This window comes from Pholcus phalangioides, unplaced genomic scaffold, assembly GCF_987345545.1.
Source record: "Pholcus phalangioides strain wild (caught in Gottingen) unplaced genomic scaffold, Ppha-v1.0 ptg000007l_1, whole genome shotgun sequence".
Lineage (NCBI taxonomy): Eukaryota > Metazoa > Arthropoda > Arachnida > Araneae > Pholcidae > Pholcus > Pholcus phalangioides.
The window spans coordinates 23,688,786-23,716,439 of NW_028301600.1; the positions used below are offsets into that span (position 1 = coordinate 23,688,786).

Consider the following 27,654-nt stretch of genomic DNA (forward strand, 5'->3'; position numbering starts at 1 on the left):
ACTGCAGGTGAAAGGTTCTCCCAATCAATACCTGGGTAATTGAAATCCCCAAGTATGATAACTCTCTTACGCTTACACGTGTAGGAAATTTCATCATGAAATTTGGCGATGTAGTTTGGATCCCTATTCTGTGGATTGTAACAAACCCCAATAATAAGTTTATGATGTCTTTTGTTTTCAAGCTCAACCCATATAGTTTCACTATCACTTCTCTTCACGTTACACTCTCCAACCTTCAAACATGATTTCACATATATCAACACTCCCCACCCCCTTTCCTATCAGATCTATTTCACAACAAAGTATCGTATCCTGAGAACTGTAAGAAGGATTCATCCCCATCGTTTGCCCAAGATTCTGTAATGGCTATAAGATCCAGGCCCTCCACAACCGTCATAGTTTCTAAAAAATCTTTCTTATTACCCGAACTCCTGGCATTAATTAGCACACATTTTAATTTGCCCGGTGATTTAGTGTCAATCGAGAAGCCATCAAAGTCAGAGGTGGGTAATTCCCCGCCAGTACTATTATAATTATCGGTAATTAACCTGCATTCCCGACTACGTGGTATGGGAGTAAAAAACCTAACCTGAGATTATCGTAAACCTCCCAGACCCCCCCCCCCTCTTTTTTAGATGGATCCCATCCGAACGAAGCCACCTATCGGTAAATGCGGGAAGCTCCAAGAGTGTGACCCCAAGTGAGGAGCAAGTGTCCTTCATTTTAAGAGGCGGAAATGCGGTGGTTTAAAGTAATTTTATTCAATGAAACTCAATATAACTAAACATAAAAACAGTTAATATTAAAACATCTCTCACGAGCGTGCAGCGCCGTGATACTGAACTAAGGCAGGATTAAGTGTGTGTGTGCACAGAGGAAATCTTCCTTTATATAGGCGGATCGCCCATGATTGATGACGTCATGGCGGATTGATATCGGCAGCATCCGATTTTCATATCGGATCGCAACACCCCTCTCCTCCGGCTACAGCGGTACGAAGTCCTTGAACCTGGATAGTTTTTTGATAGTTCGTTTAGGTCTAAGCACTGGTTCAGGAATCGGCGATTTCTCCTGAAGATCGGATGGCATATCAGCAAGCTTGGATTGCTCACATAATTCATGGGATGGCGATGACTCTGGTTAAGCCGGCATAACGTCCTCATCAGGTTGCACTATTGGTAGGTTCAGTGGTGGTTCACGCTTGAATAGTTGATCTACGTGACGTCTTATCACTTCTCCCGATTCTGTAGTTGCCTGGTAAGAAACCAGACCAGTTTCTTTGGCAATCGTTGCTGGAACCCATTTCGGACCACTGGAATAGTTCCTAGCATACACTTGATTGTCAACATTGAATTTTCAAAGAGATCGCTGTTCGACCGGAGCTTCCTGTTTCTCCTGTTGATCTCTAACAAAGTCTGGATGCAGTCTGTCCAGACAGCTTCTTAGCCTTCTCCCCATTAGGAGTGCGGCTGGACTTAAGAGTGACTGAGGATGGCGTAATGTGTTGCTGTAGGAGGAACTGAGCTAAACATTTACGAAACGACCCAGCCACAATACGTTGCAAAGCATCCTTAGTCGTCTGAACTGCACATTCGGCTTGGCCATTTCCTGCCGGTTTTCGAGGAGCTATGAGCACACTGTGAATAGCATTTCTGTGCAGGAACTCTCCATACTCTTCAGATTTGAAGGGTGGGCCAATAGCATCAGGAATTCTATGAACGGCAAATATGTCTTGGAGTTAATCTATAGTAGATGCAGCAGTAGTAGATGACATTTCTTTCACCTCAGTCCACTTGGAGTAGGAATCGATGAGAATCAGGAATTTCCGTCCTTAAAACGATCCAGCAAAGTCGATGTGGATCCGTGACCAGGGGACCCTAGTCACCTCCCAAGGGTGCACAGGAGAACGTGGAGGAGCATGTCTCGTCTCTTGACAAGGCGAACAACCAGCAACGTGATTTTTGATATCAAAGTCCATTTGAGGCCACCATACATAGCAGCGTGCCAAGCTTTTCATGCGTTCCACTCCTGGATGAGCTAGATGAAGCTCACGTAGAATCATCGAACGGCCCGGCGCAGGCACCACCACTCGATTTCCCCACAGCAGACAGTAGTCATTTATCCCTTCTCCGGGTCGCTGCATACGTTTATGAAACATAAACCTACAATAAGTGACAGATTCTTTCGGAATGAAATGATTTTTAAGGGCAGTAATGAGGTCATTGTAAGATTTATCAACAACTGTAACCGGCGCGATCAGAGAACGAATTATACTCAAGGTCCTTGTGCCGCATACCGCGATGAAAGCTGCACGTTTTAACTCGGGTGTATCAATGCAATTACCCTCCAAAAAGTAAGTTAACTTTCCCCTTTAAAGGTCCCACGAGGAAGGATCCGAAATATCGAATTCACACATTGACCCTATACATGCCATAATTTTTTCTTTGAACCAGAAAGGAAGGGGGCAAAAAAAAAATAAAATTCCTGAATGGCCAGAACACGAAACTGAACGATCGAAATATCAGAAATATCCTCTTACCTCCATCGAGCAACAACAACCGCGCCGGAACAGACGAAAAAGTCCACGGAAACAAGCAGCACTATAGAAAAAAAGTCCACAGGATCGAGCAGCATAACGGAACGAAAGTTCACAGGATCAAGCAGCATCACCGGAAAAACGAAGTCGCAGGGATCGAATCCCATCCTCGTCGCCATGTTTTAAGAGGCGGAAAAGCGGTGGTTTAAAGTAATTTTATTCAATGAAACTCAACATAACTAAACATAAAAACAGTTAAGATTAAAACATCTCTCACAAGCGCACAGCGCCATGATACTGAACTAAGGCAGGATTAAGTGTGTGTGTGCACAGAGGAAATCTTCCTTTATATATGCGGATCGCACATGATCGATGACGTCATGGCGGATTGATATCGGCAGCATCCGATTTACATATCGGATCGCAACACTTCAGACCTATATTGAATTGGTGGATCCTACTCCTATACCCCCTCTAATACCCCTTGGCAGCACTGGAATCACTGCCACGTCTGAACCCCCCCCCCCCCTAGCGGATAACAGTAAATCCCGGTACTCTGACAGAGACTCACTAATATTCGCTCCTACCTGATTCGTTCCCACCCACAGAATCACCCACAAGAGCAACTTTCGGTGATGAAAAATGTCTCGAACGTTGCCAATCTTTTCTCCAGGAAGACAACAGTGCTCGAAACCCTGAAAATCCCTACACACTCTGTTCCCAAGTTCCCTAACAATAGAATCGCTGATGATTAAACCCCTATCACTATCCCCTTCTACCTCATCCACGACCACCCATTCGCCCTCTAAACTGTCGTTCATGGAGATTGTTTCTTCATCAACAGATGGCTCGACGACAAGAGGATCCGTTATAACCGGGCCCTCTAGAACCCTAACTTTTTCCCATAAGGCTTCGACCTTGAGTTCCAACCTTGCCCTATCCAAGCACCCTTTACAATTTAAACTGTCAGCTACTATACCCCTAGACCAGGGAAATCTCCTGTCGCAAGCTCTACACAACGCTAGTCGAGGTCGAGGCATACTAACACTATTGCTAAACTAGATAATAATAGTTAAAAATAGGAAAATGAGAAACGTAACGCTAACAGTATTTATACTTAAATGTTCAACTTCAGTCTAGAATTTTTTGTTTTTCCTTTTCAGAGCCAAAGCCGAAAGATTATCACAGAGAAAATCTAAAGTTCATTAAACGGCTCCAAACAGCAAGGCAAACTGAGAAGCAGTCAAAGGGTGGTAAGGTAGTTCCTAAATCTGGCCAGGTAATATATCAGTTTTTGAGTTATGCATATTTTTATTTGCTATATTTTAATGTTTATCCCCCTGACTTTTTGGCTTAAAATTTGGAAAAAAAAAAGGTTTTCACCAAAGATATTTTTTATTTTAGAATGTGAATAAAAAAATCTTTATATACATATCATATAAACCATTAAATTCCTTATCACTCTAGTCTGATGCATCACAATCTGCTACATCAACTAGTTCATTATCAGAGTCACCCATCGTAAACTGCATCATCCTTAGTACCATCCATGTTGCTTATGCCACACTTTTTAAAGGCCTTTATAATCACCTCTTTACACCATTCCAAGACTGTCACTCGACTGCAAACTTCACTACTTCTTGGCCTCCAGACTTTTCCCATTGGTGTTAGGTTGGAGTTAAGATCTTACATCCATTTTCTCCATTACTCCCTCATTGGTGCCTGGAAGGGTTTGTTAATACTGACGTCCAGAGGTTGAAGTTGGCTTGTAAGGCCACCCACAAGTAACTGCTAATTGGGTTTTTGATTTTTTTTTTTGCCAACTTTGTTTTATCTGTTAAGTGTGCACTGAACTGATCTAGCAGCAGCATAGCTGGCTTCTTCAAACATTCAGTGATTTGTTTATATCTATAATACTATCCATGTACAAGAAACTTCTTTTGGGGGGGGGGGGGACCTATTGTTTTGGCAAAAAAGGGTTTCTCTTATTAGGGCTGGAACCAGAGAAGGGCAGGGGGGCAACTGCCCTGGGCAGCAAAATTTAGGGGGGGCGACAGTTTTAGTTGGGGAAACACTTAGAAAAATTATCAAATTTTACAGTTTTCTGGGTGGTAAAATCATTTTTACTCAGGCAACAAAAATCCTAGTTATGGCCCTGCCTCTTATACACGTTAAAATATAGTATATTTTATGTAAGATATGGGGACTTAAAAAATAAAGCTTCCATGCAGTTTCCATTGATTACTTGAAGGGGTGAATGCAAGCTGATGTGTACCATTTAAAAAATTCTCTACAGAAAGCAATCAGGTAAACAAAACATTTAAAATCTAAGTATAATACAACAGGCTAAATAATCTGCAGAGTTGTTTGTTTCTGAATTTGGAAGACAGATGGTAAGACTTCTTAAACACACAACAAGCATTCCCCTTAGAAACAAACTTCATGTTTTTTCCTTAAAGTGGTGGGTCCTGTTTTTTTCCCGGTGGAGAGAAACCATTTTTTTCCCTGTTCACTTTGGCATAATATCCAGAAAGCCTATTGATTTCATGTATCTTAGCTGAGCAAAAAATCATCATCCATCCCCAAACTTCATGTGTAACACAGAGCGTTAGAAGTTCCGCAGAGGAATGTTGAGGGGCATTTACTAATAGTTTTTGTTCTGTAATATTGTTTATTATAATGCTAGCGTTCTCCCACTATTAAAATACTATATAATCATTTGAATTTTTTTAAATCTTAGTTAACAAAATATTTATGGAGTTCACACAATTAAAATTTGACTACAAGGTTGATATATCAACCACCCAATAATTATGCGTGTGATTCCTTGTGAAAAATTAATATAGAAAAATGTTTTCTGTTTTTGGATTGAACAAATATTTAGGGAGTTATAAGGTTTTGAATTTTTGTAATGGTCAGTTATGCACCAAACATCCAGTGAAAGTAAATTTCTCCCCTAGCAGCAGGCTGCAACTTTTTGAAAATTAACTGAAATATTCAATCCCGTTAGAAGCTAAGTTCCATCGTCTTCGTTCAAAAATTAGTGCATTTTCTCTTCTAGTGGAAAGATCTTGTTATTTTGTGTTACCTTCATCTACAATATTGGCAAATTTATCACCAGATTTGTAAAATGTTAGCCAAATGCAATCTATATTTTAAAAATTGTTTTCTAAAAATCAACACTTTTTGCCAAAATGTTATTTTCTCTCTTTCATTATCAAGTCAAGTGTTTTGAGGGAAGGTGCATACCAGGGTTTAAGGTAGATAAAAAAAATTCCTTTAGCAAAAAAGCAAAAAAAGCTTTAGCAAAACGCTAAAATGCTAATGATTGATTTATGGATGGATGTCTACTTGTTTCATACCTCCTTTATGCATTTTTGCTAAAGTGGTTACTACTACTTTCGCATTCTAAGATTTTCTTGTTGCATTTTGCAAAAAATGCGACCATAGCTTCAACCCTGGTGTATACAGTGCATAGTGTTTACTGTGCAATTATTTTTTTACCTTGTCAATTGAATTAGACCATATGTTGATCAATAAAACAAAGCAATATTTTTTGAGCAATTTCAAAATTTTATTGAAACTGTTATGCATAAAATGTTTCAATGAAGGATGTCAAAATAAAGCGTGATGAAGGTGAGCAGTGTAAACAGTGAAATATTAGGTGGGAAACGGGAAACAACGTTCTTGCCAGAAATGGTAGATGAGTTGTAGTTGTGTCCAATTTGCATAATCGTTTTGGAAACTTTAAAGTGTGTTCTAGTTGTATGCAAAATTTCATTACTTGTTTGCAACTTTTAGGTGCAATATGAGATGTGTAAAGTGTTTTTTGAAAAATCTAAAATTTGTCACATCAGTTGGTTCCATTGGAAATCCAAACTTAGTGCTCTCAGGGCTGCAACCACAATAAATTCTGTCTTACAGGAGTCCACTGTAAGTGCCACAACACTCAGATACTAGTTCTTGAGCACAGGGTGTAAAAAGTGAACATTTTTATTTTAATAACTAAACAACCCCTTGGAACATGAATGACATATCTGAGTACTACACGTTATTTGGAAACTTTTCCCAATTGGAAGTATGTTTGTCTCAAGGATCAACGGTTTGCCAGTAAAATGCTATATGCCCTGTTACCTATGCATCCTGTATATAAGGGGGCAGTTGCCTAGAGCTCTTCTTAAAGACAAACTTCAGACTCTTGCTGCCCCTTTGAGATGCTCTTATATTTCATTTCTTAATTTTTTTCCCCTTCAAAACATCATGATTTCCCCCTCCCCCCCACTTAGCTCTCTATTTTCAAAATGAAACCCATCTCTTTACTGTTTGTTGCTCTAAATATTGGTTTTGTTAAATATTGTTTTTTACATACACGTATAATAAATAAATTAGATGAGGGAAGTTCTGTGTAATGAATGCATATACAAAATTATAATCCGTGTTTGTTCTAGATCAGTGGTTCCCAAACTGTGGGTTGTAACCCCTGGGAAGGGCCACGTGTATGACCACATAAGTAAGAGACACCCACGCAAAATAAATTACAAAATAGAAACTCCCACATTGAGATTCTTTTTTAATTGTTTTTGAATGTTTTTTTCCATCGCCCCTTCAGAAATTTTTCTATCATTGTCCCCCCCCCCCAAACTCAAGCAAACCCTTAAGATCCTATGTTATACTCATTATTTCTATCGCCCACTGTGAGAAACACTGCTCTAGGTCAGTGTTTCTCAAACTGTGTGCTGCCAACCTTTGTCAGAGGTGCTGCAGAGTGGCACTCCTGTCAAAGGTGCTTTGAAGCAATTCTTTGTTAGACTGCTGTGGGGAGCTGTAGATAAGCTTTGATATGGGAAAGAGATGCTATGGTTAAAACGTAAGAGAACCACTGCTGTAGATGGCAGATGCCGCTGTACTCTAATTTACCTGGATCCTGGAACCCAGGTTATTCGAAAAATCTGGGTCCTTTTTGAGTGAAAGTTGGTCCTTCTCAAAAACAAAAATGTATCTTGAAAAAAATTATGCCCCTAATTCACTGGTATCTCTGAATTTTCTTCCAGTATGCCCCAGGTCTTTGATCACCTACTTATATTTCTTTGTTGAGACTGAGCGTTGGGCCATGTTCTGGGTTGAAGAAGGTATCTGTGAATCAAGTGATTCATTTCTGAAAACATGTTCTATCCAAAGGTTCATTTGCTTTCATTGTCTACTAATAGGAAAAGCTTGCAAAGAAGCTCATTCATTAGCACTGAGAATCTAACGTATGGAATTCTGCACATATAATAAATCTGAAAAAAATGTACAGTAGATCCCGCTTATGATGTTCCTCCCATTTAGAATGTTTTTTCACTTAGTACAACTTATTTTCATGGTCCTAACAATAAGTAATTCTCCTTAAGATTTCTCGTTGAAAGTGTTTTCCTGTTTACAATGTTTTTTATGATGGTTTTTTGAAAAACGTTATAAGTAGGATACACTTTAATTAACAGTTGAAGGCACACATTTATATATTTACTAATAAATCAATCTATCAATTTTCTTCTGATTGATTTTAAATTGTGTTAAAGAAATCTTAGCACTTTCAATATCTTCTAATCAAATTTAAAGCAAATTAGATTTTCTTTCTTCTCTCTTATCTTCTGATTCTCTATTATATTTTGGTTTTCCTGGTAAAATGATTTTATTTTCCTTCCCTGATGGTCCACCACTCTGATCTGTCGCCATTTAACTGCCACATATTTTCCCACCTGAATATGTCCGATTTGTGTTGGAGAAACTTAAGTGTGCTTATGTGTGTGTGCCCAGCATTTGGAGTGTTTTGTGTTCAGTAGGTGGTGCCATCTATCTAGCACTGCAACTAGATACTTTCTCAAATGGGGCAAGCATACACATTTTGGCACACCCATGTAATGTAGAAGAAGCAGTTATAAAGGGTGAATTTGGTACCCCCTCTAGTCCATAGCATGGAACACTAGACCCGCCTGTCCCTTCCCCCTCCCAGTTGCGGCCCTGTTTCTATCCTCCAAACTGGTAATGCATGCATTTGAAGTTTAATGTATACATATGTGTTGTAGGTCTGTGTGATCGCCGTGGCAACCACCGTTTTTTTTCAAAGGAATAGCCAAAATGTGAAAACTTTAGAAAATCATATTTTTAGCCGATTGCCATTACACAATCGTGGGTTCCAAATCCGGATTTTCACCAAAAGCAAAATTTACCCCAGATCAAAAATTAAAAATGTTTTTGCAGAGAATTTTAAAATATTGGAGTAAAATAATTTCTTTTATACTATACCTGTTAATGTAAAATTGTTTTTGAGTGTTAGTGACCCAAACTTTCTGTGAAGAACTAGATCCTTGTGACCCTCTAAAAGTTGATTCTGCATACACACCTGTTGTTGATGAAACTATGACTGCCACATAGCAGCTAGATGACAAAACTGGGGGTATTCAAGGTAGAGTTTTTACAAATTCAGTTTTTTTTCCATAATCTCGGGAAAGTTTTACAATTTGAACGGACATTCCAATCCTTTATGATTTGAAAAAACAAATGCACATTCGCAATATTGTAGGAACAAGATGAATTTGCGCCATATAGAAGCTGTCTTTGAGTGCCGGCAGATAGCTGTGAAAGTGCCATAATTTCCGGTATGTAACCGGAAGGGAGAAAATCCACAAGGGAATAAAAACTCCAAAATTCCACAATTACATGGCCCCACATTCAGGGAAGTAACTAGATATCCCTCATCTTATTCATCAACAACCCGTGTATATATCAGTGCAATGCAGTGCAGTGTACAAAATAGTAAACCACTTTTTCAAGGTTGCGGGATCATGATACATGGTAGAAATCATGTCGCGATTGTTATACGTGAAGAAGAAAAAAAAGAAAGGGGAAAAAAGTTGGGAGGTTTTTCTCTCTACTTTTTCTTATTAGAACTAGGAAAGAACCTGCCCAGAGGACGTGTGAACAAAATTTTTATGCGTCCTTTTCTGAAATTCCGGGCATCCCTGAGATGGCCAATGGTGATCAGATGGCACTGCACTTGCCAGCTTCATCTGTGCATGCGCAAAAAATGATACTGATGGAATAACAGTAATGGACTTTGTGTGGCAGAAACTATGTCACTACAGGCATTAGAAGCACCCAAAATACCCAGCTAAAATATAGATATTGAATTCTCTAAAGAAACAGTACACAAATAAATCTCTGAAATTTTTCTATATATGTTTCTATATATATTTTTATAGTGCCGGACTCGTGATGCGAGGATCCGGGTTCGAACCCCACAGTGGTGGTCGGCTGAAGTTGGTTTTCTGTGGTTCCCAACTTCAAGGCGCAAATGCGAGCCGATCTCCCCGTTAAAAAGTCTCGCCACAGAGAGTAACAGTCCTACAACGGTAAATCATTCAACCATAACACTTCACTCATAGTTAGAAAAACTGGGGGCAGATGACAGCACTACACATAACAAGCATTACACCGAAACAAACTTAACGTCAGGTTGCACTACACGCACATTCCCGCATGTACGGGTTCCGCGGGGGGGGGGTGCATGTGTGGTGTAGCAGTAGTAGGTAGGGACTCCAAAAAATGGCTCGGGGATCCATGATGTTCTTAAGTCAGCCACCTCGTTGGGCAATTTGCCTGTTGTGGCGTTGTAATTGTATTGTATTGTATGTGTGTATTTTTAGGTTGCGTCTTCTAGATACGCTTCTGCCATTGGTAGTTCTGCTATTGAATGTCAAGGAAAAGAAAAACATGAAGATCTGTTTCCGAATTCTGAGATTCCTCACACTTTGGGCTTTATACCATCTTTGTGAGTTGTACCTATATTTCATGGAAAATAATTGAATTATAAAGTATTGTGACATTTTGTTTAACACAATATGTTCCTGCTCAATTTTTCTGGTTGAACTTTCGATTTGCTTGCTTTTGCTTATGTCATTTCATGTCATAGTTGTTATTGCTATTGTCAACAGCAATAAAAATTGCTGTAGGTGCTATACTATTGCTTGAAGTAATCATACCCCATATTGAAGATACATTTTACAGTAGGACATCAATTATCCAAGCATCAATTTTTCGAACAACTTGGTCAACCGAACACCTTTTCAACCTAATTCAAATCTGGAACTGCGTTCAATTTGCTTCTATATTTATTTTTTATATAAGTATACGAAGCGAACGCCTGTTCAACAAGCTCCGTGCTCACAAACGGCAACAAAAACATTATGGCTTTTCTAGAAAGTTCACTGTATTCGTCACCATGATGAGCCCAAAAACTGACTAGGTTCACCATTCCGTCATTGAAGATGTTCTTTAGAGTGGTATCTGATGCGAGCTCTAGCAATTTCTCCTTTTCTGGAATCGACGATGAAGCCGATTCGAAATACTCTTCTTTGAAAGGATTAGATATCCACCGATCACCCATTTCCGGCTCTGAAAAGTATTTTTCAAACGAGGATTTTAATCCTTCGAAGTGCTCAATTATCTTATCACCGACTGTTAAATTTAGCCCGGCTCGTGTCAAGAAATTGTGAAGTGTTTCGAACACTTCAGGCTGTCCTTTTTTAATGCACTTTGCCCAAAAATCAATTTTTTTTTCATGGATTCTATTTTGTCGACAACTTGGAAAATTGTACAATTTTTCTGAAGTGAAAGATTGAGTTTATTAATCTGGTGGAAAATATCATTCAAGTATGCAAGGATTTGTAGCCATTCAAAATCAAAAATCCTTGATCCAAGATTTTTAAAAGGATGCTCTTCTAAAAAAAGGGCTACTTTGTGTCGAAGTTCGAACAGCCGTGTCAGAACTTTACCCCGGGACAACCACCTAACTTTGGTGTGCAAAAGCAAAGTGTTGTGAAGGCTGTCCATACCTCCACACAACAATTTAAACAACCTGGAGTTGGTAGAATTCACCTTGATAAAGTTGACAACTTTGACCGCTTCATCAAGAACGTTTCGCAAATCTGGAGGTAAAGGTTTCGATGCAAGGCTTTGTCTGTGAATACAGCAGTGAGTCCATTTCATTTTGGGGGCGACTTCTGCCACGCGTGCACGAAGGCCTGAGTAGCAGCCTTCCATGGATTTTCCTCCATCTGTGGTGAGTCCAACGCATTTTGACCATTGAATTCCTTTGTCAACGAAATAACCATTAATTGCTTCAAATACATCTTTACCAGTCGTACGACCCTTCAATGGTTAACAAATAAGGAGATTCAAATTCCAAGTCTTTCAAGTACTTAACAATTACAAGTAGCACCGAATATTGCACAACGTCTGTACCTTCGTCGACTTGGATAGAAAAAAATTCACAACTTTTGACGTGACTTATGACTGTGTTCTCAATATCGTCTGACATGTCCTGTATTCTTCGAGACACCGTGTTATTTGACAGAGGTATTAAACTCTTTTATATTATATACTCTCTTATATTTCTAGAATTATTTTCTCTGCTCATTCAAACGGTATTTTAGGGCACGTTTAGTTTGGCCTATATATATATGGTAATCCGCATTGGCATGAAATGCTGTAGATCAGGAAAATTGCATTGAAATTATTTGGGATGTTGTAGGCCAGCAGCAGGCTTAAGTAGTAGCACAGTTAATAGGAAGCATTACAGTATCTATTAAAAAAACTTTAACAACAGTGTGGTGTCAATCTTAGAGGAAGTCCCAATACATTATCTGCTTGGATTGCATATAGAAACCAATCAGCAAACCAAATGACGTTATGACCGTCTTAAATATGTTTAAAATTATGTTTTTCCTGTTAAACCTCTTCTATAGTTTGTGTCAGGGCCTACTGTTATTGTAACATGACGACCTGGGATCTCTTACAATCCTGTTGTTCAATTAATCTTGTTTAGACCCCCAGGGTTCGTTGGTTACCGGAAACCACCCGAGGCTTCCGCTGACAATCCGGTTTGGGTCAGTTAGTTCGCTTAGTCTGACGGTCGGGGGGTGGGGTCTCCTAGCCGTCGGGCGAGAACGGGGCCAGAAGTCGGGCTGCCAACGTCCCATATAAATTCCGCTTTACATCCATGTCAGAGATCCCAATAGCTCGTCTAGTTACCTTCTCTTTCCCTCTGGGGGTTCCCGTGGTTCGTCGGTGGAGGCCACGTCGAGTCGTCATCGTCAAACTCTATTTTAATTGTGTAATATATTAGTGTAATATAATATAAATGTTCAGCAAAGTGTTATATAAATGTGCAATATATTTTACCTCCACGCCGTCTGTGGTTCCTAGGACCATCTTACGGTTTATAATGTCATGAGTTTTTACAATGTGCAATAGGCTTAAAAGTTGTGGATCCTGGCCAGGTCTCCAAGGGAAAGAGAAGGTAACTAGACGAGCTATTGGGATCTCTGACATGGATGTAAAGCGGAATTTATATGGGACGTTGGTAGCCCGACTTCTGGCCCCGTTCTCGCCCGATGGCTAGGAGACCCCACCCCCCGACCATCAGACTAAGCGAACTAACTGACCCGAACCGGATTGTCAGCGGAAGCCTCGGGTGGTTTCCGGTAACCAACGAACCCTGGGGTCTAAACAAGATTAATTGAACAACAGGATTGTAAGAGATCCCAGGTCGTCATGTTACAATAACAGTAGGCCCTGACACAAACTATAGAAGAGGTTTAACAGGAAAAACATAATTTTAAACATATTTAAGACGGTCATAACGTCATTTGGTTTGCTGATTGGTTTCTATATGCAATCCAAGCAGATAATGTATTGGAATTTCCTCTAAGATTGACACCACACTGTTGTTAAAGTTTTTTTAATAGATACTGTAATGCTTCCTATTAACTGTGCTACTACTTAAGCCTGCTGCTGGCCTACAACATCCCAAATAATTTCAATGCAATTTTCCTGATCTACAGCATTTCATGCCAATGCGGATTACCATATATATATAGGCCAAACTAAACGTGCCCTAAAATACCGTTTGAATGAGCAGAGAAAATAATTCTAGAAATATAAGAGAGTATATAATATAAAAGAGTTTAATACCTCTGTCAAATAACACGGTGTCTCGAAGAATACAGGACATGTCAGACGATATTGAGAACACAGTCATAAGTCACGGCAAAAGTTGTGAATTTTTTTCTATCCAAGTCGACGAAAGTACAGACGTTGTGCAATATTCGGTGCTACTTGTAATTGTTAAGTACTTGAAAGACTTGGAATTTGAATCTCCTTATTTGTTAACCATTGAAGGGTCGTACGACTGGTAAAGATGTATTTGAAGCAATTAATGGTTATTTCGTTGACAAAGGAATTCAATGGTCAAAATGCGTTGGACTCACCACAGATGGAGGAAAATCCATGGAAGGCTGCTACTCAGGCCTTCGTGCACGCGTGGCAGAAGTCGCCCCCAAAATGAAATGGACTCACTGCTGTATTCACAGACAAAGCCTTGCATCGAAACCTTTACCTCCAGATTTGCGAAACGTTCTTGATGAAGCGGTCAAAGTTGTCAACTTTATCAAGGTGAATTCTACCAACTCCAGGTTGTTTAAATTGTTGTGTGGAGGTATGGACAGCCTTCACAACACTTTGCTTTTGCACACCAAAGTTAGGTGGTTGTCCCGGGGTAAAGTTCTGACACGGCTGTTCGAACTTCGACACAAAGTAGCCCTTTTTTTAGAAGAGCATCCTTTTAAAAATCTTGGATCAAGGATTTTTGATTTTGAATGGCTACAAATCCTTGCATACTTGAATGATATTTTCCACCAGATTAATAAACTCAATCTTTCACTTCAGAAAAATTGTACAATTTTCCAAGTTGTCGACAAAATAGAATCCATGAAAAAAAAAATTGATTTTTGGGCAAAGTGCATTAAAAAAGGACAGCCTGAAGTGTTTGAAACACTTCACAATTTCTTGACACGAGCCGGGCTAAATTTAACAGTCGGTGATAAGATAATTGAGCACTTCGAAGGATTAAAATCCTCGTTTGAAAAATACTTTTCAGAGCCGGAAATGGGTGATCGGTGGATATCTAATCCTTTCAAAGAAGAGTATTTCGAATCGGCTTCATCGTCGATTCCAGAAAAGGAGAAATTGCTAGAGCTCGCATCAGATACCACTCTAAAGAACATCTTCAATGACGGAATGGTGAACCTAGTCAGTTTTTGGGCTCATCATGGTGACGAATACAGTGAACTTTCTAGAAAAGCCATAATGTTTTTGTTGCCGTTTGTGAGCACGGAGCTTGTTGAACAGGCGTTCGCTTCGTATACTTATATAAAAAATAAATATAGAAGCAAATTGAACGCAGTTCCAGATTTGAGATTGTATTTATCCTCTTTTGAGCCTAATTTTCCGAAACTTTGTAATTCATTGCAATGCCAAATATCACATTAATTTTCCTTTTTTTCAAATCTTTGTGTTAATTTGTTTGCTTTCTTCAAAAATAAAAAAAAACTATATAATAAAAAAATAGACCATTTAATTTAACTCAACACATACCTTTTTTTGGAGAATTTTTTTACTTCTTTAAACATCTTTATCTTCTAAGAAACATCTTTATACAATAATTATTCTTCTCCATCAGCATCGCTATCATGTTCTCGTTTGTGATTGGCTAAGCCATTTTTCTTTTTTGTGTCATCCTCCCCTGTTCTTGTTGCTGGTTCATTTCGAATTTGACTCAACAGCTGTTGTAGCCGTTTGTACAACAGCTGTTTTTGTTGCAGAAGAAAAAAGTCACCACACATCGCCACAAACGGATAATATGACTTGAAAAATAAAATAAAAGAACGATAAAAAATGAAAATGACAAAAGCAGTATTAAAGCATTCTTAGACTAAATAAGGAAATCGGATAAAAAATGAAACATCTTTAGACAAAAATAAGGGATGCAGATGAAAAATATAACATCTTCAGACCAGATACGAGATTGAAAATAATCACCAGAGAGGACTCTTTCTCTCTTTCTTTTAAATAAAAAACATTTTGTCTACAACATCTAGTAACTCCCGCTATAATGAGTATTTTACTAAAAAAAGAAAAAAATGAAACTATCTTCAATTGCTTCAACTTGCTTGTACAACATTTTGCTATCTCATCCCATAATAGTGTTTCAACATTAAAAATTGAAGTGGATCAGTGTTAGGCTATGATTCTAACGGCATTTTGTGAAGCACTGTTCTGCCTCACTGCGTGTTATTACATCTGCCGTTGGTTCATCACCACTGTCAGTTATCCTATTCTTGATCATTATCAATTTCCAACCACTGAAACATGTCCTCTTCATGACAGGACTGGCATACAGGGAGCTCCTGAAGCATATCTAAGCATTCTTTCAAATCTGGAAGGTTTTGATTGTCTTCAGTGGTTGCGTTAAACCATGAAAATACGGGTACATATAAATAAACTTCCTAACACTTCATAAGACTTTAGTCCATCTGGCTGCAAATTTTATTACAATTTTTTTTCAATCACTGATGGTTGCCACACCTACTCCATATTCAGCTGCTAGTTTCCACCATCCAGGGTTGGTAAAAAACCTGGTTTTTTTGAAAAAAACCAAAAAACCGGGTTTTTTTGATTTAAACCGTTTTTTTTGTTTTAAATAGTATTAACATTAAAAACAATAAAATTTCTGAAAAATCATTCAAACTTCCAATAATTAACTAAAATAAAATTTTATTAATTTTAATTAACACTATTTCCATGCTAATTAATCAATAAATATTTATTACATTTTAACAAAAACCAACTTTTGCAATTTAATTATTTTTTGCTTAACTCAATGGATTACTGTGTGTTTGAAAATTCTTTTAATGTTATTATTAATCATATAATATATAAAAGTTTTTCTCCAGTTACTTTCAGTATACTTAATTAGGAAGCTATTTCGCAAAAAGTAATAAAAATTAGGTGAATATAATGTATTTAATGAAGCATAAATAATGCAGATTAATTAGCAATGGTTTACGATATACGGGGTGATTATAACTAAGGTTCTGATTTCAAAACACTGTAAAAAAAAGAACGATTGTCAGAATGACTTGAAAATTGACATGAATATTCCTGAAAAAATTCAATTTTATTTGATAAAGGGAGAAAAATACTTAAAAATGTAAAATTAATGACATCATCCAACATGCAGGAAATTTGCCCGCAGAATGGAAACGATAGACAGTCATGGCAGAATAAAAACTATAATAAAAATTAGATGAATATAATGTATTTAATGAAGTATAAATAATGCAGATTAATTAGCGATGATTTACTATATACAGGGTGATTATAACTAAGGTTTGGATTTCAAAACACTATAAAAGCAGAATGATTGTCAGAATGACTTGAAAATTAACATGAATGTTCCTGAAAAAATGGAATTTTATTTGGTAAAGGGGAAAAAGATAATTAAAAATGTAAAATTAGTGACATAATCCACCACTTGGGAAATTTGCTTGCAGAATGGAAACGTCAGTCAGTCATGGCAAAATGATAACTTAATTATAGCATTTCACGATTTCATAATTCATGGAAACATCACAAAAAACGAAGTAATTGAACAAATAACTACAACTTACTTAAGAAATGTTAAATATGTTGTCTACCGCGTGTTCTGGCTATGAGGTTGAAAGCACAAAAATTCTTGTTCAACAACGAAATCGGAGTATGCCATGGTCATAATGTGGATGTTCTTGCAATTTAGCTTTATTGAACCACTTAATCTGACCACTGTTTATAACATTTTGAGGTACCCCCACAGCCAGAAGTTGCAAGGGTTAAGGTGCATCCTGTCAAAATGGGTCTTCAGCAGCTGCTTTGCTGGTATTGCAATGTGCATCTTGATAGAAGTTCTATCCACACACTGATGCTGTGGAAGTGCCGAAATGATGTGGTTGCACAAAATAGATTATACTGCGGGCCAAGTACAGCATCGTCTACTTGAACATTTTGCATTTTTTTCTTTTGCGAAAGAAACTTCCATTGCTTCAGGAGTATCCATGCAAATTTTCAAGTCATTCTGATCAGTACTTATTGTATAGTTTTGGAATCAAAACTTAAATTATAATCACCCTGTATATAGCTGATTATTTTTCATAAATCTGTTATTATTATTTAGTAGAACCCTGATTAACTGGGCTTAACAGTGTGTGTGTGAAAGTATAAAAAAAAACAACTATTGAATATTAAGACTGGGAGATATACAGTAGGAGATGTGCTACTTTTTATGGGAAAGAAAATGAAAATGTATGTGAGGTAATGTAACAACTAGTACACTAGTCTTTCTCCTTTAAGGACAGCTGGTGTCTTTATTGGATTATAGGACCACCTGCCCCTAGCATGATGGTATCACTACTGTTGCTGCTTCTTTGTGAAGGGAAAAGAAACCCTGTGAGATAATACACCATTACATTTAGATGTGTGATGCAATCCTTATTCATGAATTTGCTAAAGATAGAGCATCAGAATGTAGCCAAAGGTTAGAAAATGTTGTAAGAATGAGAAATTATGTCTTTTATATATAACTTTAAATGACTAAGATACTTCATATGAAAAAAATATATATATTCTGGCCACTTTCATGAAACTTTTTGAAAAAAACCACTTATAAAATCTTATGTCATTTAAAGATATGCCATCAGAATGTATCCCAAGGATATAAAATGTGGTAAAAATGAAACATTTTGGCTAATAATGAACCAATATGATATTTTGCAAGGAAAAAAATGATATTTAGGCAACTTTTATTTGATTTTTTGAAAAAAACCAAGGTTTAAACCAACGTGGTTTAAACCAAACAACCCTGCCACCATCACCCGCTTTTTCAATATATTTCACTATTTCTACTTTTTTTCGATGTTTAAACAACATGTTTTCGTTTTGTCGCTATTCTGCATTTGAGAGAGATGAAAAGTGTTGACACTACTAAAGAAAGATTGAAAATTATCTTTTTTTTAAGCAAGCTAGGAAGGATACTCCCCCCGACACAACTGTGATAAGAACTGTGTTTTGTTGTCAAGAAGACCCTCGCCTCCCTTTCATTAAGGCACACCCCCAGGATTAAGATGAATTCGTAGATGAGAAAAAAAAGATGACAGCTAAATCTGCTCCTATTCATGTTTGTTTGCTTATGAATTGTTTATAACTACATATACTGTACCTGGATCCACCATTGTTGCTCTTCCATAGCCCAACACTGCTGGTCCTTCAAGCATGAATTTGACTTCTCTCCTGCCACAATCATTAAAAAATGCCCCTCACCGTCTCACTTGGACTTCTTCGAATCATTCTATATCAACAAAGACACAAACCAGTTGGTCAACAACCTAACTAGCTCACCACCCTTCTCAAAAATCTGGCAACAGTTTATATAATTATTATTCGCCATCAGCATCACTATCACGTTCTCATTTGCTATTGGGTACGCCATTTTTATTTTTTGTCTTGTTGCCTGTTATTTTGAATTCATTTGCATAGTGCATGGTCGAGCAGGCAGAACAGCTGTAGAAGCTCTGGTATGAAGAAAACAGGGATGGGAGTATAGGGTTGCTAGAAGTCTGCAAGGCTCCCACTCGTCCTACTTTTCCTACTTTTTGGTAAAATGTCCTACTTTTGTCCTACTTTCTAGTTTTTTTCTTACTTTTTTATCAAATCCTATCAACAAAATTTGTGTAATTGATTTTAATTGAGCAGGGAATCATCGATATATTGCCAAATATTACGAATGTTGGAGATTGCAATTGATGATTCTGCCAAAGCAGAAATTGCATCGTTTTTAAGGTTATTTGTGGGGGGGGGGGGGTATATGTGGACCATTTGGTTTATTAATTTTTCTTTTGCTTAGTTTGAGGGTTCAACAAGTAGAGCAGTCATTAAAAACTTCTGTTTGGATGGAAAAAATAATTTTGTATTTATTACTTCATGGTCTTGGACAGTAACTAACATTATCATTCAAAATTATGGTACACATTTTGTATATAGGTGAAAAAGTAGTTTGCATTACAAAGCAGTTGAATACATAGGCCTATTCTAGGTTTGGTGATTCTGATGCTACCCAATAGCATTCAGTTGTCTTCTGTATTTTTCAGGCATGTGTGAAGAGGCATAAACAATATTTACAATGCTTTACAATAAGCTAGAAATGAAAGTGTTTCATTTGTCAAAAGCGATTACACTGGCATTGAACAGTGAAATGTAAACAAATCCCTTTAAAAGGGATGGCAGCGCAGTAAAACTATCTGGTTCACCTTGCCTTATTTGCATTGGATCTTGTAATTTACATATTTTGCCCCGTGCTTTTGAAAGTGGTCTCGAAAGAGCATCATTCTTAAAAAACATGCGTCTTTAAAATTCTCTGTGCATTGTTGAAGAGACTAGACAAACTCTGCACTTTGGAAGACTCCAAAAAAAAATTAATATATATGAGGAGAGAGAAAAAAGAATTATCTCTGGTTGCTAGTGCACTGTTTTGGCCAAAAATTGGTTTTGTAACCAAGTCATTTGTCATTTTGCTTTGGCTTGAGTTAATCTTATAAGATAGTGCTATGAAGAAAGAAAGTTAATTCAAAATTAAAAAAAAATTTTTTTCTCTTAAAAATCTCTTAAAAAAAGAGATTTTTTTCCCATCATGCTATGATTATGTTGTCTTAGGGGGTTACCCTCCCCGTCCTACTTTTTAGTCCCGTGTTTTCTTCCTTTTTCTAATTTTTTGAGTGGGAGCCCTGAGTCTGTAGATACGGCCACAAGGGCATATGCTGGTTGGGATTGCATTGAATATTCATGAATTATTAAGGGACTCTGTGACCTCAGAACATTGTTTCAGAAGGGGAGGATCATGTGGCCTGAGCCCTCTAGGTTCCAGTGCCACTGAGGTGCTGTGTTTAATGAATTTTGAATTAAAATTTGAAAAAAATCAAATTTTTGACTGATTATTTTTTATTTTACTATAATTATGTTGTCCTAGGGGGGTACCCCATGGAAAAGCTGAACATTCATCACTACTAACAAGCTTTAAGCCAATGTTGGCATGTCTGCATTATAAAAAAATTTCAAACAAACAAAAATTTAAATGTTTGGAATTAAATATGCTTGTACAAAAAAATGCCCTTATTTTTCAGGAATCAACAGTGTTTAAAATTAGTGTAACCAAAGATTAGTTGCATTTTGATCACAACTGATGTTGTCATCGAACAGTCTGACTAAGAACAATTTGACTATCTAGATTTTTGTGTCAAATATTCAATTAGATTATTTAATTATTGTTATTTGCTTGCAGTGTTAAAGAACATAACAGAGCAGTTGTCCCAGCAATGGACATCAATTCACTTGATGAAAGAACAGCTCTACAAACGCTTGATGATTTGAAAAAAAGTAAATTTTTATGTTTTTCAAGCTTGTTTTTAACCTTTTAAGCAACACAGCAGAAATTACTAAACATTGTTGAAAAGAAATTACATTCTCCTTTTTTGTTTTTTTCACACTTCATAAATTCATCATAGATTGGCCTGCAAAGGTCTCAGTCTATGGGCTCTGCTGCAGATTGTGGGGGGGGGGGGCACATGGTAATGATGGTTCATCAATAACTGCTGTATTGTGGATCAATTTATCTGGCATAATTAAGGACAGTGAAATTACCTTGGGCCAAAATATAGGACAGTTTCTTCAAACATCCTTCAAAATGCCATCTTTTTTGATGAAGTAGGCCCTCTTCCAATTTTCAGGCGATGCAAACTAAGTGGTGTAGGGAAAAGTTTTAAATTGAGAAGTCATGAGAAGTCAACTTTATAAAATATCTGAGCTGTCAATACTAATGTATAAGGCTTTTAAGGAGGCGAAATATCTTGCCAATGCTGCTTAAAGGGTTAAGAAAATCCCCTTCTCTAATATATATACTGTGGAACTTCAGTTAACGAGCATAATTCATTTCGTCAACATGCTCGTTATCCGGACAGCTCACTTTGCGAATCAAAAAGCACAAAACCATCAGCTCCATTGTCATAACATGAAAATAAATAAAGCTCAAAATTTTTTGCTCATAGTGCGCAACCATTGCTCGTTAACCGAATCAAAATTTGTTCAAAATTTTTGCTTGTTATAGGAATTTTTCGTTAACCGAACCTCCACTGTATATTTAAAAAAATCACTGAGGTTCAATTTAAACATTCATTTATACTGATTTAAGGTAAGGTACACTAGGATAAGTGGGACCTAATGTGATCTGTAGAATTCAATTATCTTCTGGAAATGTTCCCTGGCAGAATTTTTCTTTTGTACTTATCCATAGCTGCCAAGTCTCCTGAATTTGTGTGCTATCTTCCAGACTCCTGAAAAATACTTTTATCTCCCAAATTTCACCCGTGATTGTAAAAAATTCCTACATTTAGGTAAAAATTATTCCCCAAGAATTTACCCAAAAAAAACTGCTTCATAAGCATTGTGTAAATTGTCACTATTTCGTCAAATCACAAAATATATTTCATTTTTGGGAAGGAAACACAAAATTCTTCAATCAGCAAGCATCAATCCAGCCTTTCGAAATCCAAAATTGGCATGATCTGGTGTATCTGCTTTATCCATACGTCCCGTTTCAGGCCCGATGGAGATTTTTTGATTTGCGAGAGATTTGATTTTTGAGAGGTAATTTAACCCAAGAACTTGGCCATGATTAGTGATGGCTTGCACAGTTTCACGGTTTTTGCTATGGGAAAATATCCCTAAAATTTCCCTTAAACTAATGAAAAATACCTAAAATGTTTTAAAAGATCCCTTTTACATTTATTTTTTTACAGAATTGTTTTGCTCTCTCTCTCTCCCTCTCCCCCCCCCTCAAAGTTTGCAGCTATGTTACTCTACATTTCAATAAAGTGGTGCTCTTGGCATGCTAACTGCTCATAGAAGGTGACAAGATGATTTATTTTAAGAGGTTAGGTTTGTGATCATGCTACTACCTGCTGTTTTCATTTCATTCCAAATATTTCTAAAAGTGTGAAGTGGCTTAATATAAATTTTTTGCAGGCAAGTCTATCCTTTCTTATTTTGTAATGTGTCATTATAGTCTAATTATGACATTTCCTGTGCCAGAGCAAGTAAAACCAATAAATTTATTCATACCCTATACTTACTTTCATTGGCTTCATCAACTGTGGTACAAAACTAAACAAAGAGATAAAGTACTCGAGTCAGTACTAGCTTCTTCTATAAACCTAAAAGATGAGTGTCAAGAAATAGAAAAGTAACAAAATTTCATTGGCATAGTGTCAAAATTATATTACAAAAGCAATGACTGGAGACTGTTCTCGGCAAACTCACAAATAAAAAATCTGTAAAGGTGATTGCTAGGCAACTGACCGAAGTTAAGTCTCATCTGGAAATTAAATTTGCAAAAGGAATTGCTACTACATCTAACTGACCCAATATTGAAGACACAGGCATTGTTTAAGACAAAAGTATCATTACAAGTGATTAAGTTCTGAAATTTTATCACCTTTTGAAGTTTGACAGTCAGGGAAACTTTGCTTTTCCTTTCTTATTTGTCTCGTTTCCCCCACATCCTGGAGCAGGGCCCCTAGGCTGGGCCCCCAGACCAGACTTTTTACAGGCCCATCTGCAATGAATTTATATCGTGAAAAAACAAAAAATGGTGAGAATCGTCCCGGGCCCCATCAGCCCCACCCTTTGGAGGGCCATGATGTCTCGTATAAGATATAATAACTTATTTATGGGAGGGAATTATATAGGGAAAAAATTAAAACTGACAAAACATTTGAAATGTTACAATTTTGAATTCTATTTCTTTTTTTCAGGAGTTTTTGTCACAGAAATGATTAAGCAGATTTCGCTTTGAACCCTGCCTAAAAAAAGTGTGATTCCACAAACTTGCTCCCACATTTTACAAAATATTTTTGACTTCTCAAACATAGGTTGAATTTACACTAATGAAATTAGTGATTACACTTACCATTATCTTACTACATTGCTTAAACTACAGCAAATTTTTATAAAGAAAAAATTGTTCAATGTGTAAATAAATTTCATTTACATTCAATTAATTACATAATTAATTTACTTTTTTTTAATTTTATTTTATTGTATTTAATCTGTATAATTTAATTTAGTCCCACGATATAGAATCTGCCAAATATATATACTACTACTACGTTCGAAAATTTCAGAGACTTATTTTATTATGGAAGAACGAATACAGATCAAACTTGTTTATTTAATGTTGCCTTCTAAGTAACTACCCTGTGTAATTATGCATATTTGCCATTGTTCATATAAAGATGTAAATGCTGATTGGAAGAATTTTTTTGTCACATCTTTTAGTGTTTTCATCATTGCTCGCTGCACTTTGGAACTACACTGCTCAAAACAAATAGGGGAGCAAGCAAAAAAGTGAAGAAAACCGTGCGAGACAGCCACGTATTGGCATACAATGGATAGTACATGCGTATCAATGCGCAATACAGAAAAATGACGTAAAAAAAATTTGGAATTAAGCTTTAATTCTTTGAAAATATGGAAAAAACATGAAAAGATGATTTAGGGCAACAATTTGGTTACATGTAAACGATAAAAAAAAGTACTGTTTAGACATGATGCATGAGTTTTAATAGGGCGTGTGGTCTCCTCGAACAGCTGAGACTGCTGCACACCTGTTTGCCATGGATGCGATGAGGTTATCGATCAGACTTTGGGGAATACTGTTCCACTCCTCAAGAAGTGCAATCTGCAAGTCTCGGACAGTAACAGGCGGCCTTGGTCGCGCAGCAATGCGCCGTCCGAGCATGTCCCAAACATGCTCGATTGGATTCAGGTCAGGAGAGCACGATGGCCATTCCATACGCTGTATTGTTTCAGCTTCAAGCATGTTCTCCACCAGACGAGCTCTATGCGGTCGGGCATTATCATCCTGGAAAACAAAGGAATCTCCAATGGCTCCAGCGTAAGGGATGACATGAGGTCGCAGTATCTCGTCTGCATACCTTCGGGCCGTCAAAGTGCCATTCTGAATGATATGCAGGTTCGTACGTCCGCCTATGCTGATTCCACCCCATACCATCCAACCAGCTCGTCTGTATTGTGACCTTTCACGAACGAATGCAGGGTTATTTCGAGTGCACGTGTCCCTCCATACCAGAACACGTCGGGTGTCACACTCCAGACTGAATCGGGACTCGTCTGTAAACAGCACTTGGCTCCAATCATGTTGCTCCCAATCTCGATGTTCAGCAGCCCATCTTCTTCGGGCCGCACGGTCAACGGAATGCAGACCATTGGCCTACGTGCATAGAGCCCTCCCTCATGAAGCCGATTACGTACTGTTTGGCTGGACACCCTTCGTCCTGTTGCCAAGAGTAACCGTCTTTGCAGCTGCGTAGCATTCTCTGTTCTGTTTCGACGGGCTGTTAACCGTATGTACCGGTCATCAGTTGCTGTAGTGGCGCGTGGCTGACCTTGCCCTGGTCGACGTCTAACATTTCCTGTTTCTTGGAATCGATTCCACAGCCTTGCAACAACACTTCTGGCGACTCCAACAGCGTCCGCGACACTACGTTGTGTTTGCCCGGATTCCAGTCTGCCTATAACACGCCATGCCATGGATTCCGGTAAATCACATTGTTGAAACATCCTCAAGTCACCTTGTCTCAAAAAAAAATACTGCGCAATCGAATTTCACAGTTACGGCAGTAAAACAGATGTTTCTGCAACATCCCGATTTCTGCCCTTATCTCCTTTTTCTGGTTTTTGACGTCATGAACTTTGATTTGCATTTGAAGTTTTCTTCTTCCATTTCCTGCTAGGCTTTAAATTATGGATGATTCATTTTATGTTACTTATCGGTATACATCTTTGCGTAATTTTGTTAAAACCATGTGCTCCCCTAATTGTTTTGAGCAGTGTAGATAACCATTTCGCCTTAAGCAAATTCTTTATCTCAGGAAAAAGTTGCATATGGCAAGATCAGGGCAATAAGCTGTTGAAGTATCGGAATGTGATGATTTGACATTCATTTATTCAAACCAAGTATAAATCTGGTCTGTCGCCATGGGCAGTTCACTACTGATTGAGTTGTGCTGGAAATATGTGTGTGTGAAGGTTGTCTGAGTGTGTATCTAGTGTTCAGGGTTGGACAGCTTCTTCTGAAAAAAATGGCTGGAAGAAATGAGTTTTCCTTTAATAATTTATGCTTTACATATAACAAATGTATATTTTTTATAACATTAAGTAAATTTAATTTCTCATTAATTTAATTATATATGCAAATTAATAACTGCATCAGTCTTTTGAAGTGTTGGACAGTTTCTTCTACTTGGAAGAAGCAGGGTCGGCAGATTTTTCTAACTGTAAGAAACCAGTCTTCCTTCCATATTCATCATTTGCACTACAATGTAAGATATGGCAAATACATTTTAACACCTCTAATAAATTTGAATTAGGCTTATGACAATTTCACTATGCACATTTAAAATGAATTAGAAAAATTATATCTGTCCTTTGACCAAGTTCACATATCTAGCTGAAGCTTTTTATCAGACCTAGACAAATTTCATGGAAAGTTTCAAATCCACTCATCAAATTTCAATCTGATTAACAAAATTATTTTATTTTAAACATTATTCATTTATTAAATTGCACTGATCTCTTCCGTACTATTGGAAAACGAAAATTTTCATCTTATTGTAAAGATCATTAGAAAACAGATTATTACAAATAATAATTACAAAATATTAGAAAATATTATAAAAATCCTCATTTTCCTTACTCCAGTGCAACATTAAAAAACAGTTATATTTAACAGCTGTATGTTGTGATCGATTTCTCAACGTAGAATGAATGAATGCAAAAGACGAGGAAATTTTTTTGAGTTCTGTAGAACTTTTGAAAGGGTGTTTAAAAGCATTTTGACATATCTACAAAGTTCATCAGGTATGTCACTGCCAAGATCAGGGAGCTCCTTCCGAGTTGGAAAAACCATGGAAAAAAACAGCAGAAAGAAATAAGTTTCTTCCACAAAATGATCTATCCTCCTCGCAGTGATGAAAAACATTACGATTATAAATGTTTCTAAGTATTTCAGTTGACTGTTATATCGGATGTTCCCCAGCAGCTTTGGTCTTATTGCATAGGGAACGCCTGTCAATCATACACAAGTCCTATGATGATTCCTAAAATACTTTTACATTTTTGTTAAACACGACATATTACTCCTTATAGTTAAATATTGCCAAGTAATTAGATAAATGTGCTGAAGAAACTAATTATTTCTACAAGCATGTATTCATTATACTTTAAATTGTATAATATTTTTATACTCAGATTAACATTTTGAGCAGTAATTGAAATAATTTGTTTTAATATGGGTGCTTTACTGAAAAATTAAGTATTGCACATCTTGGTGAGATAAGATTTATAATTAAAATTTAAAAATATATTGTTTTTAAAATATATTTGATATTATTTCACAACCAATGAGGTGAAATAACAAGCATTAATTATGTGTACTTTAACTGAATGATAATTAATGCACATTCTTTCAGTTTCTTCCACTGTCCCGGAAGAAATATGTTTCTTCTAGATGAAACCCAACCCTACTAGTGTCGTGTTTATTTTTTTTTTAATTTTCAGTGCTGCCATCTATGACTGAAGTGTAATAATTGAATATCTGTACCATTGTGGGCCTGTTGCTCTCTGTGATGAGATTTTTTAATTAGGAGTGCGCCTCAAAGTTGGGAACCACAGAAAACCAAATTTAGCAATATTTTGAAAGGTAATCTGACACCACGAATTCTAACTACCCTGTGGTGGTCGAGTGGTCATAGTGACAGGCTCGCATCGCAAGGTCCCGGGTTCAAACCCCACTGGCACCACAGTGGTGATCGGCTGATGTTAGATAAATTATTATCCAATTTTTTTTTGAACTTGTCAAATAGACTACTAGTTGTCATGTATAAAAATTACGCGATTTGGTTATGAATTGGAGAGGCAGTCAAAAATGGGTTAAGTTTTTCATTTAACCCAAAAAACAGCAAAGACAAGTGAGGATTCCTAGAATAGCAAAATTTCAGTTTGTAAGATATTTTTTTAAGTGGTGTTTTAATTCTTCCAGCCATTGTATTTGGTCAGCACATTGAGCACACGCACACACA

The 27,654-nt window shown here is 37.1% G+C and overlaps 1 protein-coding gene across 3 annotated transcripts in view; it reads left to right on the forward strand.

Moving 5' to 3' along the window:
- The window catches only part of LOC149085085 (uncharacterized), a 71,074-nt gene that overhangs the window by 19,578 nt on the left and 23,842 nt on the right, over positions 1-27,654 (forward strand). For all 3 annotated transcript variants that reach the window (XM_089232873.1, XM_089232875.1, XM_089232874.1), the window contains exons 3-5: positions 3,700-3,815; positions 10,222-10,346; positions 20,781-20,875. In XM_089232873.1, the coding sequence (XP_089088999.1) occupies positions 3,700-3,815; positions 10,222-10,346; positions 20,781-20,875 (336 nt within the window). The remainder of the gene's footprint in view (positions 1-3,699; positions 3,816-10,221; positions 10,347-20,780; positions 20,876-27,654) is intronic.